The sequence below is a fragment of the Manduca sexta genome, chromosome 25, assembly GCF_014839805.1.
Source record: "Manduca sexta isolate Smith_Timp_Sample1 chromosome 25, JHU_Msex_v1.0, whole genome shotgun sequence".
NCBI lineage: Eukaryota > Metazoa > Arthropoda > Insecta > Lepidoptera > Sphingidae > Manduca > Manduca sexta.
Window position 1 is genome coordinate 2,204,554 of NC_051139.1, and position 20,030 is coordinate 2,224,583.

General features: G+C 34.9%; 2 protein-coding genes across 2 annotated transcripts; both read left to right on the top strand.

The window, feature by feature from the left end:
- The first annotated feature begins 287 nt into the window (after window positions 1-287).
- Window positions 288-9,493, top strand: LOC115446581 (uncharacterized protein C19orf47 homolog). The gene is made up of 6 exons (XM_030173299.2): window positions 288-420; window positions 1,562-1,733; window positions 3,313-3,437; window positions 3,764-3,869; window positions 4,068-4,141; window positions 4,426-9,493. The coding sequence occupies exons 1-6, from the start codon at window positions 381-383 to the stop codon at window positions 4,959-4,961; spliced, it is 1,053 nt and encodes a 350-aa protein (XP_030029159.2). The 5' UTR covers window positions 288-380; the 3' UTR covers window positions 4,962-9,493.
- Window positions 9,494-15,095: 5,602 nt separating this feature from the next.
- LOC115446572 (chromatin modification-related protein eaf-1) lies at window positions 15,096-18,759 on the top strand. The gene is made up of 2 exons (XM_030173285.2): window positions 15,096-15,542; window positions 15,794-18,759. The coding sequence occupies exons 1-2, from the start codon at window positions 15,531-15,533 to the stop codon at window positions 18,701-18,703; spliced, it is 2,922 nt and encodes a 973-aa protein (XP_030029145.2). The 5' UTR covers window positions 15,096-15,530; the 3' UTR covers window positions 18,704-18,759.
- Window positions 18,760-20,030: the final 1,271 nt, after the last annotated feature.

The window sequence follows — 20,030 nt, forward strand, 5'->3', positions numbered from 1 at the left end:
AAAAACGTACTCCAGCTGACTGATATGTGCTCAGAGATATGTACTTCTTGTATGTAGGTACTCATTTACTTCCTCTATGGTTCATAACCAAGGCGATATTATTTTTACCTGACAGTAAAGTGTAGTACCTACCTAACTCAATTTTAGTGGAATAAAGCCAGTTTTCTTGTGGTAATTTCAGTTATTTATGTAGATCACTGACGAAGTAATGATTGATATGGTCTGGAGCTTGTTGAATATTAGTCTATGGTACTTACTTTATGTACTTTTTACTTTATGGCAAACTCAAAGAGAGTAATAATATATGGCAAACTCTATGGAGTTGATGTCATGTTTGATGGTTAGCCTGTTGATGTAATTCGATATTTTCAATATTAAAAATGAACACGGGATCTAATAAAATGGATTCGAATTTAACTGGTAAGTAAATTTTGCATGTTGCAGAAATGTATTTTACATAATTTAAAATAAAAGTAACCACGAGAACGAAGTTTAGGATGTGCCATTTACCACCTATCGTAATAATATTTTTACACATAAGCGTGTTATCAAAATAAACATACTCTACTTCATTACAAAATATCAGATATTTAATGTTCTAATTTAAACTTATTCTATTGAAAACTGAAAAATATGAAAGACCTTGGGTGATTATGTCTGATGTAATGTAAAAAAGATGTAGTACATGTATATCATCAACCGAAACATTTCTTAGTGGGTGTTAGTCGAGTAGCCGGTGTATTGGGTGTTAGAAAACGTATTCCTTTATTATAGTCATTATCCTTTCCAATTAACATCTTCTTTGAAGTGTTTCTTTTTTATATTACAAGGTTCTGTGGAATATAGGGAAATCACATTGTAATAGTTATAAATATAAAAACCAAAATGTCCCCTGATTATCTGTCGCACTGGCTTCTATAAGATGATATAACCTTTAATATGTTTTGAGCTCAGGCTTTTTTGCTAGGGTTGATATATTTCATTCCCTCGACAAAACCATTCAGCAACTCCTCATGATTCACATTCTGCAAGTAAAAAAAATATCTTAGTACTGACTTTATAATTTAAATTTTCTTTTTTATGTTTTACAAATACATCTGTTGTGAGTATTCACCATGCAGATTGTTAGTATAAAAATATAATCAAAATGATAATTTATTTAAACACAAAGGTATAAATCTATTTAAATAACATGTTGATAAGATATAAAAACTGAAGCAATAGTGAACAAATAGAAATAAAAATAACACATCACAATGTTTATTTCATAAGTTTTGAACTATAATGACTTCTTCATTATTATTCATGTACAACATATCAATGGTTGAAAGCCTAATTGACGTAAGCTTTTTTTTTTATTTTAACTAATTTAAAAAAAGATAAAAAAGTGCTGATTTTAAATATGTATGAAACTTAGTGTTGCAAAAATATTTTGCTCAAGTCAATAAGCCTTTAAACCATCAATATATATTTTAATGGTTGCAGCTACCTAACTTATAATTTATGCTCTCTTCTAGAAAATACAATCAGAACTAAACATACCTCCAAATGACTCTTTTAGGTATGTGGGTGAGCTTCTTCACAGCTGCTGGTATCCCGTCAGATGTGGCTGCCACATATGCTCTGACCTTCACCGAAAACCGGATACAGACAGACATGTTCCTCGACCTCAACAAGGAGTACCTGAGGGACATGGGAATCACCCGTATGGGAGACATTATAGCCATATTACGGTGATTAATTTTGTGACCTCATTTTATTTGGAAATTAATTACGAGGAGTGGTGTAGGCGTGCCATAGTGATTAATTTAGGTAATATCAATATTACCATCCAGTCTATCATATTCTATTTTGGGTATGGTTTGTGTCTGTGAATTTGTTAAACATTTTAGAAAATCTAGAAGAGAGAAAATGGGTGTGATGTAAGTTAGTATATGTATTGTCAATTGTTCTTATGTATGATATAATTACTGTGAAAACATATAACATATTTGTTAAATGATTGGTATGAAATGAAATACTTTGTATATCATATGAATATTTTGAAATCTTATGAGTTCATTACCAAAACTACTGTAAACATAATACCATAGATTTACAAATTCTTTTAAGCAAGGCAATTTTCACTGTTGTATAATAAGTATCATGTATTTACATAATATTAATATTGTACTAGTGGTCATCCAGTCCCGAAATCAGATTGTCAAATTTAATATATTTGTTACACTTAAAACAAAAAAAGTTATAAATTTTTTCTGTATGCTTTTGAGTAGAAACTTGTAATTTTATTATAAAAGTAGTAGTTTCCTGGGAGCCTATGTTCTTCCCAGGGTCTCAAACTGTCTCCATACCAAATTTCCTCTTAATATGTTGGGTAGTTTTTGAGTTTAACACGTTCAGGCAGACAGATGCAGCGGGGGACTTTGTTTTATAATATATTTTTTAGAACTTTTTAAGAGGAACAATCCCGTCATACATTATTGTTGCATAACTTTAACCGTTTACGCAACGCACGCAACGGAAGCTCTCATAACTAATAAATTGTCCCCATTTTTGCAACATGTTTCATTACTGCTCCGCTCCTATTGGTCATAGCGTGATGATATATAGCCTCTATCACTCCACAAATAAAGGGCTATCCAACACAAAACATTTTTTTCAGTTCAAACTGGTAGTTCCTGAGATTAGCCATTACTGCTCCGCTCCTATTGGTCATAGCGTGATGATATATAACTTAGAGCACTCCACAAACAAAGGGCTATTCAACACAAAAAGATTTTTTCAGTTCGAATCGGTAGTTCCTGAGATTAGCCATTACTGCTCCGCTCCTATTAGTCATAGCGTGATGATATATAACTTAGAGCACTCCACAAACAAAAGGCTATTCAACACAAAAAGAATTTTTCAGTTCGAATCGGTAGTTCCTGAGATTAGCCATTACTGCTCCGCTTCTATTGGGTATAGCGTGATGATATATAGCCTATAGCACTCCACGGACAAAGGGCTATCCAATGCAAAAAGAATTTTTCAGTTTGGCCCGGTAGTTCCTGAGATTAGCCATTACTGCTCCGCTCCTATTGGGTATAGCGTGATGATATATAGCCTATAGCACTCCACGAACAAAGGGCTATCCAACGCAAAAAGAATTTTTCAGTTTGGACCGGTAGTTCCTGAGATTAGCGCGTTCAAACAAACAAACAAACAAACTCTTCAGCTTTATATAATAGTATAGATGTCACACTTTTCCATGCATGCAATGTGCTTGAAAAGGGATAAAAAGCTTTATGTATTTATATATAGATATTTTCTTAGGCACGCAAAGCAAGTTCACGAGAGCACAGCACGCGACAGAGTTCTGAGCACCACAACCAACGCTGCCAACAAGGTGCCCGTCGCAGCGATCACAGGACGCTCCACGCTGTCGCAACCGTCTTCGCGTGAGTTTAAATTTTTATGTCCACATAGGTACATTTTTTACTGACGATTTCTAGCTACAATCTTGAGTGCTACCTTCCAATCAACAGTGGAAATGAATTTTTGAGGATAACGTTAGTTTGACATTCTTACCAATTATTCACTTTGTTTGGTTTATTATTGATATTGATCAGATTACCATTGTTTATTGAAATCGGCCGATAATAAAAGCAATTGTCGAGCTAACTCTTATATCCTGTCTCTGTTACGGTACAAATGCGTGATTGCATGTGTAGCATACGAGTAGTGTCTGTACATGCCCCAATATAAAAAGTGGTATTTTTTGTAGCGGCTAGTCGTATTTTGGAGCACTACACTCGGAATCCACAGGCACCTGAGCCTCCTGCGCCGGCGCAGAAACTTAAGAGGAAGTCAATAGAATTTACTGATGATGGGTAAGGATTTCTTTTTCAATATAACTGGATTGATGGGACAAGAATGGGACTATGTTTAACAGTATAACAAAAATGTGTTTTGTTATTATTAGTAACCAAACTAAAAAAGTGTGTCTCTGTAACCTAAGCTGTGTTTCTATTTGTATACTATAAGTGATAAATTGAATAAAGCATTTTGATATATTAATTATTCAACAGATCTGATGATTTAAACATGAAAAAGGCTCGCCTCATACGTTTTGGATCTCAGGGGAATACACACCAGCAAGAAGGTATGGTTTTGTATATGTATAACATAAAATTAACATATTATTTACATATGAAACTAATGATATTTGGTCTAATATAGTAAGAATATTAGGAGCATATTGGGTTATGTGGATAAGCAACGGCTTATATAACTATAACTATAGACAGCACTGATTATGAGAAGTTTTTATTAGGCTACATTCTACATCCACACCATCTGATGCAATTATTTTAATCACTAGACAGGCCACAGCATCAAAAAGTTGTGACTTGTGTAATTATTTGAATCAATGTAATACTTTTTCAGGCCCGTCAAACAAACAGACAGTGTTCTCACGTCTTGGCACTAGTGATGCTGCTAACGCCACCTCAAAAGCCGCCGTCAAACCTATATACGCCCGGCTCGGCTCCAAACAGCATCAGCACGAGAAGCAGCAACATCAACCTGTGCCGATTGAGAAGGACGCTCTCAAGTACGAGGGCATACTGAAGAGTTCACCGGTAATCAAGAAGGTTGTGACAGTTACAACAACCAAGAATAATGTGAGGAGAATCGCCATGGGTGCGTGCACTATGCGGGCAGACGAAACACCCGTCAGCGTCAAGGAAAAATTAGACTTACCCAAAGCAAAATCTGTGAAATTTTCCAACCATGTCCAATATAAAGAAATTGAAGGGAATAAGAAACAAGTAGTGAAAGGTAAGGCAGTGACTACAGTGTTCAATAAGCCAGAGAGGAGGTTGTCTATGCCAGAGAGTAACGATGTGAAGACCAGGCTGGGAACCAAGAGTGTAAAAAATATATCAGTGAACAGGAATGTGTTCCACAGGCTCGGCGCCTGATGCGGCTGCCGCTCTCTCGCAGTCACTGCATATTTGTGATGAACATGAGTGTAAAATATGTAAGTGAATGTTCAAACTTTATAGTGTTGTGTCAGTTGAAGATAAGTGATATTTGTAGACATCTAAATTGCCTCATTGTTAGCATACTTGTGCTGTGAGCCATGAGGGCTTAGAATTGATCCTCAGGTTAAGCAACTCATATTTTTGTGATTTGTTATGCGAAAACACGCACCTAACTTGCTTCTGGCAACAGGATTAGTCAGATGTATTGCAAAAATATTGTCTTGAATACCACACAAATTGAAAAAATTATATAATTCCAATGTCATTGTATGTAAAAGAGTTATAGGTAAATACTATAATGATCAAGTTTTTTTGAATTAGCGAAGTATACATACAAAGGCACAAGTCGTGAGCATACTCGTGATTGGTCGTTTTGACGTCCAACACGAAATTGTTTCGCGCGATTGGTTCATTAGTTGATGCTCGTTGTCTATTGGCTAACGCGTGGCATGCGGTTACTATACATATATTTTCGTTCAATTAGTGCCCACGTGAGCTCGTCTACACTGTTCATCTGTGTTTATGACTTGTGTTGTTTACTGTATTCCCCTACCAACACACGACGTGGGCTATGATAGTCAATCATATGCTCCATCGGCATTGGACTATATAAATATATTTTCCGAATTTATCTTTTCAAAGAAAGGGGGCATTCGCCTCGCAGTGTGACATAATAGCCTTTTTATTGAATAATAGGTTACAGCACTTTATTATATTTTTTTATTATGTTTTAATTGAAGAGAGCTTTGTATTGTACAGAGATGTATGAGTGAGTGTGTATGTATATTTATAGGTAGGTTTAGTATAAATTGTGTCTATAGTCATGTAAGATCTTAGGTTACGAAAAAAATTAGAGTAAGGTCCCTCGAATGTCATGTCTGAAATATAGGGCGTTTGAATGCCTCGCGTATTTTCGGGATAGCTTTGACGTTTATGAACCCGCCATTAGCCTGTCTAATATTTTGACATTGGCTAATCGGTAGTGTCATTGAGTCTTCAAAAAATAAGAATCGCGGTATCGCGCTAAAGGGGAGGCGTATGAAGCGGTTAAAACAACTTACTCTAGACCAGCGACAAAATGATCCGTATTGTAAGGACGTTAAAAGGCATCCGCAAATACACCGAAACTGTAAGCGCTATTTATACTGGACTAATAAATAAAATAAAAGTTGATTTTGTGACATTTCAAGTGTTTTATGTAATAATTTTTTTGGTGCTTCGAATAATATAGACGTAGGCTTTTATGATTTTTACCCGTAATATAATTTTTTTATATGTAACCATAATACACAGATAACTATAGGACTTGTTTACACGTGAGTCTGAAAAAGAAAAGAAACAAATAAAATGGAAGCCTTGAAAACTATAATTTTGCGAGTCATTTTTTTCTCGAAGGACTGATTTTTCTATCATCAGATAAAAGGTACTATATTATAAATATGACATATTTAATTATGACAGACCTATGTTAAATTAAAGCACTTCAAAACAAAATCGGGTATCAGCTAAGGTCTTATTGAACAATGTTGGAGATCGTGACTTGAGCCTACTGGAGAGCTGTCGTTTTTATCATTTTCTTACTTGTAAATTATTGAATTTATGTTAATTATTTATTACTCTAAGGGCCAGACAATACTGAAAAAAAAAACATGTTACACTTTTATCTGATGATCGAAAAAATAGCTCTAAGTTGAAATCCTTCCGTGTAAAGTGGGTAGTTTGATATATTGCGTGAAGTCCGTCGACAGAATATTAATTATGCATAATTTAATGATAAAGTTCCTTTGTGTGTGAGCTATGCGTGTGCAACATAGTTCTGCAGAGTTTAAACACGTGTGGCGTGTATAGGCAAATATTTTTTTTAAGTAGTTCTATTATATACCGCTAGATGTCTGTAATGGTAGTTTAGAAAATATAGGATGAGTTTGGGTATAATCGTTATTTCTAAATTGCGGTTACGTACCTCATTTATTTGCCTGTGTATTAGTTTTCGTTACAGTTTAGCTGTGAACGATATTACCCCGTGATCCGGTCTTACCCCAACTCAACCGATGGCTTTTTTTAAAGTTATAAATGACTTAAGGAAAGTTATTTTGATGGCAGACATTACGTTTAAGAATAGCGTAAAAACAAATAGTCTTCTTTGGATATTGCTTTAAAGCACTAGAAAAAAACTGGACTATTGTTACGCTAGACGTATTTTTCGTTTTATTAGCGACATCTAGTGTAATTAATTTTAAATTGTATAATTGTAGAGATCAAAAGTTGTGATTAGTGGAATCTTTTTAAAATTTATTTTATCTTTAGTTCTCTCTCATGTCTGATAAGTTATATACATTATGTGTATAGGTTAGTATGCACATTGATAAACTATTTTTTATATGTCATTTCGAAAATTATTTGATTATGTCTATTCGCTAATGAGTAATTTTTTTAAAATAAAACTAGCTATAATAATTATATACAAGTCCGTGATTTGTGGTTTTAAATTACTAATCGGTTCGGGTGATGTTTACACGTTCCGGTTGCCTGTTAGACACTTATACATTCATTTATATACCGGAATATTAACACATTTATTAAAACCGGGACTCCGGTAGCAACATGTATACCGGAATTAATTTCCAGCTATGTGTACTTGCAAATAAAATAAACAAACGTAAATTGCCAATTTTATAAAGATCCTTTTTTAGTTTTGTAAATCTTTAGTAAATCGTATTACTGCTTTTTAAAAATAGGTTTGACGAATGTGTAAATATTAAATTGTGTAAAGTCACTGTCACTGTAAATACTGCATTATTATAATTTCGTAGTGTTTTGTTGATGAGTTTAGTTACAACTCTCCCATATAATGATAATTTGCTCGCCACTCCGGCAGTACCAAAACCCATTGCATGCATCCTTCTAACCTGTATTTAATACTTTCAGGCTGAGGTTATTAATTTTTTTTAATGTTTGCAGTTTTTTAGAAACCTACCTCTCAAATAAGTATTGGTTATTCTCCAAATTAACTGATTACTAAGTGATTCATGAGCTACTATGGACAAAATATATTTAAAACTAGTAAGGTCAGGGGCTCTATTCCGTCTACGGGGGTTTATCCGTCTTTTAGCAAACACGTTGTAATCGAAGGACAGCTTTGATGGCTGTATATATAGGGATTTTTTTTACTTTCTTACTTATACGGTATCGAAGTTGCCCTTCGAATAGAATGCCCGTAATTGCAAAAATAACGGATTCGCTCCTATAGAGGGAATAAGGTCGTTTGCCCTTAAATACAAATTTACGGATAGATCTCCTGCTGATTGTAACGAGGCATGGCGTAGACTCTTAGGCAAGCGACCTGTACATAAAAGATTTAAATAAGTAAAAGAAAGAGTAAAAACGTGTGTAATCGGATATTAAAACATAACAACACACTGTTTCATTGACAAGGTTATACAGGGTGTGCACACAATGTAAAGAAAATATTAAATGTAAAGGTGAAAACTATTGTGGTCGTTTTCTTTGACAGTATTATTATGAAATGGAGATCAGAGCTGTTTAGTTTGATTTATTTTTGTTTAATGTTGTTTGGGTCTTGTTAGGTCTAAATAATTATGTCGAAAATGGCGGCATTTTCATCATTGGCGGGTAATGAAAAGAACGTTAATTTTAAATTAAATTTGGTAATAAAATATTGCATAGAGTATTTTTTACATTAGATTGCCGGCTAGCCCGAGGTGGATGACTTTCGACCGTTTCGAATAAATTGGTAAAGCTTTGCTTTGGGTTTGTATTTACAGAGATATGAGACGGTAACTCATGTAAGTATGTCGGAGTTTGTCTAGGTAGGTATCGTCCGGTCTAGATATTTCGTCGAGCAGCTTTTATGCTATGTTATTTCTGTCTGAATAAGCTAAGTCCATTAATAACGTGAGGTGATTTTGGCGATTTTTAAATCTTCTGTCACGTGAGATTAGGGGAGATGACCCCTCCCGTAATTTTACGTAAGATTGTTCAAATTTTCAGTGTTTAGTTAACTAGTTTAATTTTTATTTGGGGCGAGTTTGATTGCTCGCAATATTATTGTTTCTAGCAATATTACATTGATACTTCTCAGGTCCTCTGCTTTCCCCCTCATGAGATTGGCTAAGATTAGGCTCTCTTCGCCACAAAATGCTTAACGTAATGGACGCTCCGTAAGATGGTGAAACTGTATTTCAATAAATAGGCAAAAGATCTGCGTGGAGTGGCGGTAAATAATAATTGATTTTATTGTGAGTAAATTACTAAAAACAAAAATTTCCACGACAGTATGAATATAATCATTTTGAAATTAAAATAAGGCTGCCATTTGAGTGACATCAGTTAAATCAGTTGCGTTAGGATATATGATTATACAGTTTTATTCACCATTGTAATATAATTTGTACTATAATTATATGGTTTCTATTTTGATAAGGAATAAATGAAGTCGAATTTTTAAACTTTTGTTTGTCTAAAATTTAACCTTATGTCATATTGTTGGCTCTTATTTTGTAATTGAATACAATAGGGGACCGGACAAATTTTCAGAAGGTGTTTTAAATTGATCATTGTGGATATAAATAGCCAAGAAAAATAGTATTTTGCACAAATAAAGCTTAAAAAGTACATAAAACCATGCCTAAATGTTAAATAGCTATAATTCCCGCGCAAATCCCACATTATGTCATTTCGTCTCGTGTGACGTCATACGTGGATAAAGCAACTTGACAAGTCTTGTCATTTGAACAGTGATTCAATAATGCCAGATTAGGGTTATTTACCCTAGATTTAGGGTAAAACTGAATCAGCAGGGTATTTTTTATGGTAATTTTTGGGGTAATTCTACGAGTTAAGGTATTAAAGCTATTGTTTCACGGTATTGTAATAAATATTGAGCTTAGAGAAAGATGTTTCCTACAAAAATTGTAGGCCATGAAACAATTATAATTTTTTATTCAATACAATTTTCGTGTACAGCTAGTTATTCCTAATAAAATGAGATAATTAATTTAATAATTATTGAAGTGGAAGTGAAGAAAGAAGTGGCGTCTGCATAGATAAGGATATAGAAAAAAAAAGTACCGAATTATTTATGATTGGTTTAAGGGTAAAATTTTAAATTCCAAATAATCCTGGGGTAAAGAGAAATTATGATCTGGCAACACTGCATAGACCGTGCTAATCTCAGGCAATCTCAGGTTACTGTGTAACAACCAGAATTCTATATAAATAAATATTCTATTCCATATCATGTGGCAGCTAAAACATAAATAAATACATCTCATAACCATAACCTCCCCTGGGTGTACAAATGATTTAATTAATTGAAATATTCATCGATTTATTTTAAACCGAAACACTATTTTTTATTTACTTACATCAAAGTGATCCTCACAGAACTAAATCGGCAAGTCTGCAGACATTCCGTCGTAGGTTCGTCTTGCTAACTGCAACCACTTTATTCGTATATCTGCTTTTCGTGGTACATCAATAAATAATTTGTTTGGTAAAGATATAGAAGTATTATTACATTCAGGTACGACGCACCAACGATATTTTTTGCGGTCCATTATGATTAACGATTAAACAATCTGTAAACGTTAAGCTGGAAGATAGTAACAACGTCCCGTATAAATTAATATTAATTATTAGAGCAGTTCTGTCAAAAAACTCCTTTAAAGCATTAAAATAACACAACGCGGTATGACATCCAGATGACGTCTGTTTGTTTACATTTTACCCACGTGTGACGTCATGCGCCGTGATTGGTGTTTCATTTGCCGTAAAGAATAGACTAAAAATATTATAATTATTGTATTTTATTTATTGATTTAAAAATACAAATCACAACTCTTTTACAAAAACAAATATGAGATAAAAATTTTAATATTACAAACTTTACTTTATACTGAATTTCAGATTTTTTGGTAATACCTGTCCGGTCCCCTATTTAGAATGCGTCAGTTAGCTATAGTTATTCTAAAATCTATTCTTTCTTTCCTCCTTCCATGAGAATAAAACATTATTGCTAAAATACTGTAACAACGAGGCACACATACAAACAGAACAACTACATGTATTCGTGTGTTCTGTGCGACCACAAGCGACAGTGATGATTCTCGAATGTCCCAATGACACACTCACGAGCACTCGATATCATGGTCTAATAGGCCAATGGAACCAGTAGATCCGTGCACTTTCGCCCCGGCGCGTTGCCCGTGACCGCGAAGAAAGCCCCGAGAAAGTAATGGATATGTTATACAGAAAGACTTTAAACAGTATAGTTATAATCGGGACCAAATTTGTGCTCCAAAGTTATTACCAATTAGTAATAAGACGTTTTTTTATTTGAAATGTTCGTGTGGCAAGATGTCACAGCGTTTTTAGTTAAATATGCTAATATGCGCATTAAAAACGTGCATATTACGATGTGACAATAATATGAAGTATTTAACATAAGAGTTTTGCTATTTCACTTTATATTGAGTAACGATCGCATGAGCGCAACATTTTTGTATGGTAATTTTCCCAGTAGTTCCCAATGTCCGCTCTATATAATCTTAGAACTCTGGTTATATGTAAGTACATGTTGCTAAGTTAAATCTAATCGGTTATATACAGTACCTGATGATATGGAATTACTGTTGAAGAATAGTCTGAGATTAATTATGGGTGCTTTACCTCCAGAAATCTACTGTACAGTGTGCAACGCAAGCAGTTTTAAAATTGATATTTCGATAGTTTCTCTAACTTGACTACATTCCGGTTGGTAGAATGCGTATTAATTATAATAGTCCGCAGGTCTGAAGGATGAAATTTTTCGAAAGGGAACCCAACACAACTCATAGGTACTAGTAACATACATAAATGTCTGGAAATCGTTCTAATAGTAATTAGATTTTACATAAATGACGAAAAGGAAGCCGGCAGAAACCAGGTTGTATAGACATTTCGCCACTGATAGTCTTTAAATACTTCATAATACGGTCGCTATTCCCAGGACACCCAAACAAAATCTAAGTATACTGGCTTGAAATATGTCGCATCGATCTGGCGACGTTGCTCGTGTGAAAGGGAATTGATTCACCGCGGTTCGTACTTCACGCCTTAATTCACAAAGCGGTATAAACGACACCTGCTTTATTTTGCAAAATGTTTTGGCAGTGTACCTGGAGATTAGATTGTACAAGATATTTCAGTAACTTGGTGTTTCCTCACGATATTCTACTACGACGATAGCGCTGTACTTAAAAGGTTTTTTACCAGTAGTCTCAATCGTAGCCTGTTGTAACTCTGAGATGTAAAATTTTAAGTAGAGATAAATTTTATTTTTGCACAAATTGTACAGTCAGCTACAAAAGTAGCTAAACAAATTCAAAATGTCAAATCACTTCTAAACTTTTCGGTTTTTCTTGAGTAATATAAATTCTAAGTGATTCTTTATTTTAGATAAAGAAAAAAGAATATTCTGATTGTAGTTAAGTCATTTGTAGAAGCGTTTTAAAGTTTTTAAATGATTAGCTACTTTTGTAGTTGACTGTACCTGTCAATCATATTGTAGTTACCCGCACGCGGGCGAAGCCAATTATGCAGTTAAATTTGTTTTTAATTTTTCTAACGTTGCTATACACTGCTAAATATTCGTAATCAACCCCCCTCCCCCCACCTCACAATTCACTACCCCTAAATAAAAGTTATGGCGTATGCTGCTTTAAAAAACTCAATATTAATGTACTTAAGAATTTCGGAGTGAAAAGTATTTTGGCAAATATTTTAGCGATGCCCTCGAAAGTGGTAAGTGTTTGATGAAGTAGGTAGGTATCTGTTATTATATTTTTTTACTTATTTTATCTATGAAACATTTAAATTCTGTAAATTAAGTATAACAAGAAATTACAAGTAGAGTTTGTTTATTCTGCGGGATAACCATTGATGTTTTTTATGAGAATCTAAATCTACGTCTAAGGAAAACATACTTAGTTATTGCCTTCGTGTTTGAAGAACATGAAAAGCTAAGTACTCAAGATGTATAACAAAAGCCTCGAGATAATGATGAGCAGAGATTAATGCCAAACAATTTTTTTTCGTCCAATTCTTAGGTGATGTAGTCATTCTACTTTTTAACCGACTTCAAAAAAAAGGAGGAGGTTATCAATTCGACGTGAATTTTTTTTTTATTTAAAAAGTTAAGTTTGGGTATGCGCCATGGCGATTTTTAAACAAGCATGCAATGTCGATTTTCGGCTTCTCATTTAGTTATAAAAAATATTGACGTGCGCATTTAGTTTTCAACGCATTCTAAGCATTTATTTGCTATATAAAATTATAATTTCATTGACTCTGAATTTAATGCCTACTTATTGAGATTGTACAATTTTGTGTATCGCAAAAAATGTGACGAATTCTATTTTCCTAGTGAAGCAAAATTTGCGCGTGCACAAAAAATATATTTCTTAATCTAATAAAATTACAACTGATACTTATTAAACTTATTTTTTAAACATTGTTTTTTATTTTTTTACTTTAGGGTTGTTTGTTAGTTGCTAATATCTTAGTTTAATAATTGTATGTATAATAATTGTAGTAAATTATACAGTGGGTCCGAACTTAAAGTTACATGGTTCTAACATGTGAGCTATTTCTTCGCACACATTTATCTGCAATTGTTTTTCCGTGAGTGTTTTTCGCATGTTAGATGGTAAAAGTAAAACACGGAATGAAGTAAATTAATCATGAATACTAAGAAAGTAACTGTAAGTATGTTATGTAAGCTTCTATTAATGTATCGGTTTATTGTTTGCTAGACATTTCTTTGAATTGTGTCAGTAAGTTTTCCTATTTGTGAAGTTTATGTATTTTTATATTTAATCAAGTGTAACTAACGAAAAACGTTGTTTAGATCCGTTTTTTGCTTCTCAGATGGCAAATTCGTTTAAATTAGGTTTCGCGGTACTTACATTCTTCGGGGGTCATACTGCAAAAAAACATGGACGAATATGCCAACGCTATAGAAAAAATGTCATGAACTTAAGGCGATACCTCAAGGTCCATTTTCATACATTTTGTTTCACCTTTAATCTGGGTAACTAAACAAGTATTGGCAAGTAAAGAATTTAAATCCACGTCTAGTTAGTGATTAGTTCTCGCAGTTGAAGAAAAACGTAAAAATAATTAATAATTTTGGATATTTCGGCCTTTAAAATTTAATATGACGAAATTTTAAAGGCAGAAATATCCATGATTATTAATTATTATTACGTTTTTCTTTCAACTGCGAGAACTAATCACTAACTAGACGTGAATTTAAATTCTTTACTTGCCAATACTTGTTTAGTTACCCAGATTAAAGGTGAAACAAAATGTATGAAAATGGACCTTGAGGTATCGCCTTAAGCAAAATACATGTTTAAACGTTCCTAATTTATTTAGTTTCTAGTTTTTTTTTTTAATATTTCTACAGACGTCATTTATACTTATAATTTAATTTCAGACCTCTTGCGATACTAGTGCTTATCGTGTCTTGTTTTTGATTCATTCTTCTCTGTACTCTTCTAAGCAGTCTGATCGATACTAATTTATTGTTTTCTAATAGAAATGGTTATTTATCAAGAAATCCTTGATTTCCGCGACCTATTGCATTGCTGTTTCAATAATCTTAGAGTTCGAGCGTGAAAACTTTTCTGAACTACGCCCTTACGTTTGTAATCGATGATATGCTTAGACGGACAGTGCACTATGCCGTAGAATCTTTTGTGGTATATCTAATAGATAATGCTAGCTCTAACTTTTAAAAATATGGATACAAGAAAAGTGTTACTTGTCCTAGAGGAAGTAGATGCTTTAAACACCAATAAATACAAAGATTTATGTTTACAAATTGTTATGCCTGTGTCTACGGAAACAGAGACAGATTATATGAGTAGGTTCTCTGTTCGTCCATGGTATTATCGTGCCATAAATAGAATGAATAAAATATCGTATTTACGTATCGAAAATTAGCACAAATTTTTTTTTGCTCGGCTTGTCAAGCTTTGTCTCAGAATTTTGTCGGTGCCGTAGATCAAGGTTTCATGGCCCTGTGCATTAGACCAATGATTCCAGGTAAAAAGACAAAAGGTAAAAGTTATTTCATTGCGATATTCATTTATTTTGTTGAGAGATTCCAATTACGTTGTTGCTGGTCTTATAAATATCTGTTACCCACCCGCCGATTACATAACGTGTTGCGCCCAAACCTATTGACGACAATTCTTTAGACGAGTGCACAAATGTAGCGCGGAAAGTGGTTTCCGTTTGAAACTCATTCAAGTTGAAAACTAATCGAATATTTAGTGTACTTGTACTTTACAATTATCCAACAGAGTAAAGTTGAGACGAATCTGAAAAAAGACGATAGTCGGTCGACGGTTGCGCTCGCGCACGCTAAGATATAAGTGCGCGGAGGGCGCGCGCCGCCGCAGTGCCGCTCCCACTGGCTTCGATACAACGTGGCCCATCATGGGGAGACAGGTAATTTAAATATTATATTTATTAAACATTAAATAATTTTATATAAATATATTATGTTTGTTTATATAAATTATTAACCTTTTTATATAAACTGCTTAGAAGAAATTGGCCTGGAAATCTTTGGAGACTATGTTCAGCAGTTGGCATCCTGTGGCCGATAATAATTATTAATATTTAAATAATTGTAATAGCCTTGTTCAGCGTAAAATTAATGTATGCAAATAATTAAAATGTTTTCTCTATTTTTGCAGGCATTATTATCGCTTGCGTGTTTGTTGGCGGCGGCTGAAACTTTGGGTGACCCAGCCGCGCCGAAGGGTGCTCCGGTTGCAGACAACGAGAGTGCTGAAAGTGCTAGACTGTATCGTAACGTACCACTCGGTGTTTATGCAAGTGCCGCGCCATATGGAGCCTACTCCATTCAGATCCCGGCGTTCGTTGCCGCGCCGAAGCCAGCTGCTTCACGGATTATACCAGTGACGGAAATTTTCCAAAACGGCGGTTTTCTTAAAGATTCATACGGAAATAGATTTGTCGGATCTCCTCAGTCGTTAGGCTATAAATTCCCGCAGCAATTTGTGCCACTTCAAGAATTGCCTTCGCATCTGTCGCAACCTATCGTTGCAGCGGCGCCCAGCTACCATCACCGACAGCCGTCTCCTTTCGTGCTTGGTTCTCATTACACGTACCCCTTACAATCGGCTTCTCCTCAACGCTTCGGCATCGCTCAGCCTCTCGTGTATGCCGGATCATTCAATGCTGCAGCGCCTCCTGCACCGCATCATTCTTCACCTGGTAATACGGCTCAGCAACAATCTACAAGCAATCAAGTTGTTTATTCAAATACGCAGCCTCAAAGTCAGTTCAGTCAGCCGAGAGATGCACCTAAGTTCCAACGTTTACAAGAGGCTCCTAAAGAGGGAAAACAAGTGACAGTACAAGTACAACAAGCTACTAATCATCATGATAAGGAACAATTGCAGGTGGCTCCTAAAGAAACAGCTATTTCTACTGTGGTTAATGGGAAGAAAACAGTGATTCATTTAAAAACAAATCCACCTCTTCCTTTATTGGACCTCGATCTCTTGGAACCTTTAACATTCGATAATCCTCTCGTGCCTCAAGTTCAGCATTTCCTGCCCAGGATTAACCAGGCTACGTATAAAAAGTTGCCAAACCCAAATTTGAATGACGCAAACACCTATCAAAAGGAATTCGTCGTGATGAAAACAAAATCATACGATAGCGGGCTTATAAAAGGCAAACCTCAGAAAGATGCACCTAAGAAGAAACATAAACGACCGGAGCCTGAAAGAGAAATTCCACATGAAAATGAAGCTCCAGTGAAACCAAAGGTAGTAATCACAGGTAATCCTAATGGTGAACCAGAGATTTCATATGAAATAAACTCTCCTAACTACAAGGAAACTTACAAAGAACAAGCTATAAGCTACAATAAGGAAACTCAATCGGAACCTGTCCACTATACGTATGGAACAAAAACGGATAATGCACCCGTTACATACAGTTATTCCCATAATACGAAGGAGCCGCTCAAAGTTCAAGGAGTGCACTACAAAAGTAATGGTCAAGGACCTACGCAACTTATTTATAAGTTTAAACCCGAAGAACAAAACAGGGAACAAGATGAACATCCTGAAGAAGCTCCGCCTCAAGAAAACAATCACTCTGGGGAAAATACAGAACGCGAGAATGAACATCCTGCCAACTATCATCCAAGAGAACATCATGAACATCACGGTCATCCAAGAGAACATCATGAACATCACGATCATCCAAGAGAACATCATGAACATCACGGTCATCCAAGAGAACATCATGAACATCATGATCATCCAAGAGAACATCATGAACATCACGATCATCACAAACAGCAAGATCATCATGAGCATCATAAAGAAGTGACAAATCCCCGACCTTCAAAACCCGAGTACCGTGAGATAAAGTATCACGAAGTACCAAGTCAGGGTCATCATAAAACCGTGCATCAAAGTCATCCTCAGCAGCATCCCCAGCACCATCCCCAACCGCAACATGTGCAAAGCGCGCAGCCGTTACACCCTATAACGCAATACGAAGAACACATACGCATTATTCCCAATCATAAAACCGCCCGAATAAAAGTTGACCCAAGTCAACATGTTCAAAAAGGACAGACTGTGCCCCAGCAACAAGCACATCCATCTCCTGCGCCGCAACATCACCCACATCCCTCACTGGGGCCACAACATCATACACAGGACCATCCCGCGCCACCAAGATCATATCACCCACCTCCCCAGCATATTCAAGAGAAATCGAGGCGCGTTATTATTCAAGAAGAAACGCCCGTAGAAATGCATTTACTCCGAGAACAAGCTTCGGCTGAAATGATAGACGAGGAGGAAAACAATGAAGAGGATTTCGAAAAAGCGTACAAGAATGCCGCTTTAGGATTTCCTGCCTTCCATAAAGATCCTGTCGACATAGAAAAAGATATTTACAACCCAGAAAGTTACGGAGTTTCACACGACAGTAATGAATATAATGTAGAACACACTCCATTCCAAGAATATCAAGAAGAAGGTGACGAATATCCGAAAGCAACGCGCTTGAACTATAAGGATCAGAGGGACAAAACGAAAGAGGATTACTATTTAGACTACTCCGTCAGTAGACCTGAAAGTTTGACAGATCGGTATAAAAATAAGGTCGAATATTACAAACTGTACAAAAAACAAAGACCGGATGAATATTTTGGTGGTGAAGAGAAAAAGAATCAAAATCAAAATGCTAAATATACGGTAGCACCGTTTATTTTTAATATTGCTTCAGAGAAACCTAAACAAGCTTTTGCACAATACAAGCAAGCGGCACCGATCAAATACGAATACGATTACCCTAAAAAGGATGTGCGGGATAGTTCCGCGTACGCATCGCGACCTCTCCAAATGTACAAGAGTAAAACTAATTTCGTGGAACCGCAGTTCCAATACGGATTCGAACCGATATCTCTGCCCCGCCTTCTCGACAGCGAGCTCGCTGCCATGGCGAGCAATCATAGTCCGGAAAGTGAAAAGCCCGGGTTGAGAAAGAAATTGTACAAAGAAAACTGGTACATTAAAAAGACAAGCACTTCCGGCAGACAACCGGATAGCTGATAACTCGTATTTAATACGTTAATTTTAATTTTAGCTATTAAGGTTTAGCGTTTACCTATTAATTTAATAAATTTATTGTTTTTATTTGGTGCTTATTATTTTCTGGTTCTTTTATCTTAAAAATCCATGCATGAACTGATGATAATTCTAAGAGGTTTAGTCCGAGCTATATGTTTTTTCGGATATTATTTACTATAATTGGTAGTAAATAGAAAAAACTAAATAATAGTGATTGCACTCTAATTTTCAGTAAAATATATTACGTAAGAGCACTTTCGCTATCAGCATATTACGTGACCGCGGCAGCCGCTCCCGTTTTTATTGTCCATCGATATAGAAATAAACTAAAGCAAACAACCGCAGTCATCGGAGTCACTCACCGTAGAATAGGTAAAAAGTTTCTTAGTTACCATTTGACGATAATCTAACCCGTTTGTATCTGGTGCAATAATGATTAGCAAAAAAATTCGCAATCTGTTTCATTGTCTTCTCATTTTCATACTAAGCATAATAAAATAATATTTTCACATTTCTTTAGAAGACATTTTTCTAACTAAGTTCTTGAGAGCTTAAACATAGTACACTATATTACTATTAAACTATTATTTATTTATTTATATTGGTTATTAAAACTTGTACAATAAATACTTTTAAGCTTGTAAAATTGGGTGAATTGACATTAGCAATTACTAAGTGGCGTCTTCAATTAAAAAGGTCGGAGGCATCTTCCATAGAAGGAGAGACATCTGCTACATACCTTAATAGTGATCCTTCTCAAAATTGAACGATGAATGACAAATAACGAATCTCTTGAGTCACTCATCTCTTGCGCAATATTCAATTATTAACGCTGAGACAAGTTGCAAGAGGTTTTATTGGAGAGAACACAAAAAATATCTTCTCTTTAACGATTTTACTGTAGGAATTCGATATTAGCCAACCAATCTTATTATAATATACAGTTTGCCGATTTCACTTCCATTGAAAACAGTTGTTTTTTAGGAAGTTAGTTAGTCGCAATAAAGTTACTATTGTAATCTCATTATGACCTGCTACTGATTAATTTACAATGGCAATGAAGTGAGACTTTACTTGTTAGGTAGATTTACTTGATAGCCTTGATAGATTTTTATTTTTAAATATTTCAGAAGAATGTTGAATTATATTTTTTCTTTGGCTTTTAAAAAAGTAGCCTTATTTAATTAAATCTTTAAATAGCTTGCAATTAAATATTAAAAACATATATCGCTAATGACAATAACGTTTTTAAATAAATTTACGGAAAATGGTACATTACGAAAACCAAGACTTCTGAGAGACATGCAGT

Coding starts and splice junctions, on each gene's coding strand:
- LOC115446581 (XM_030173299.2), top strand. CDS start 381: ATGAACACGGGATCTAATAAAATGGATTCGAATTTAACTG. Junction 421..1,561: donor AATGGATTCGAATTTAACTG/GTAAGTAAATTT, acceptor TGACTCTTTTAG/GTATGTGGGTGAGCTTCTTC. Junction 3,870..4,067: donor ATAGAATTTACTGATGATGG/GTAAGGATTTCT, acceptor ATTATTCAACAG/ATCTGATGATTTAAACATGA.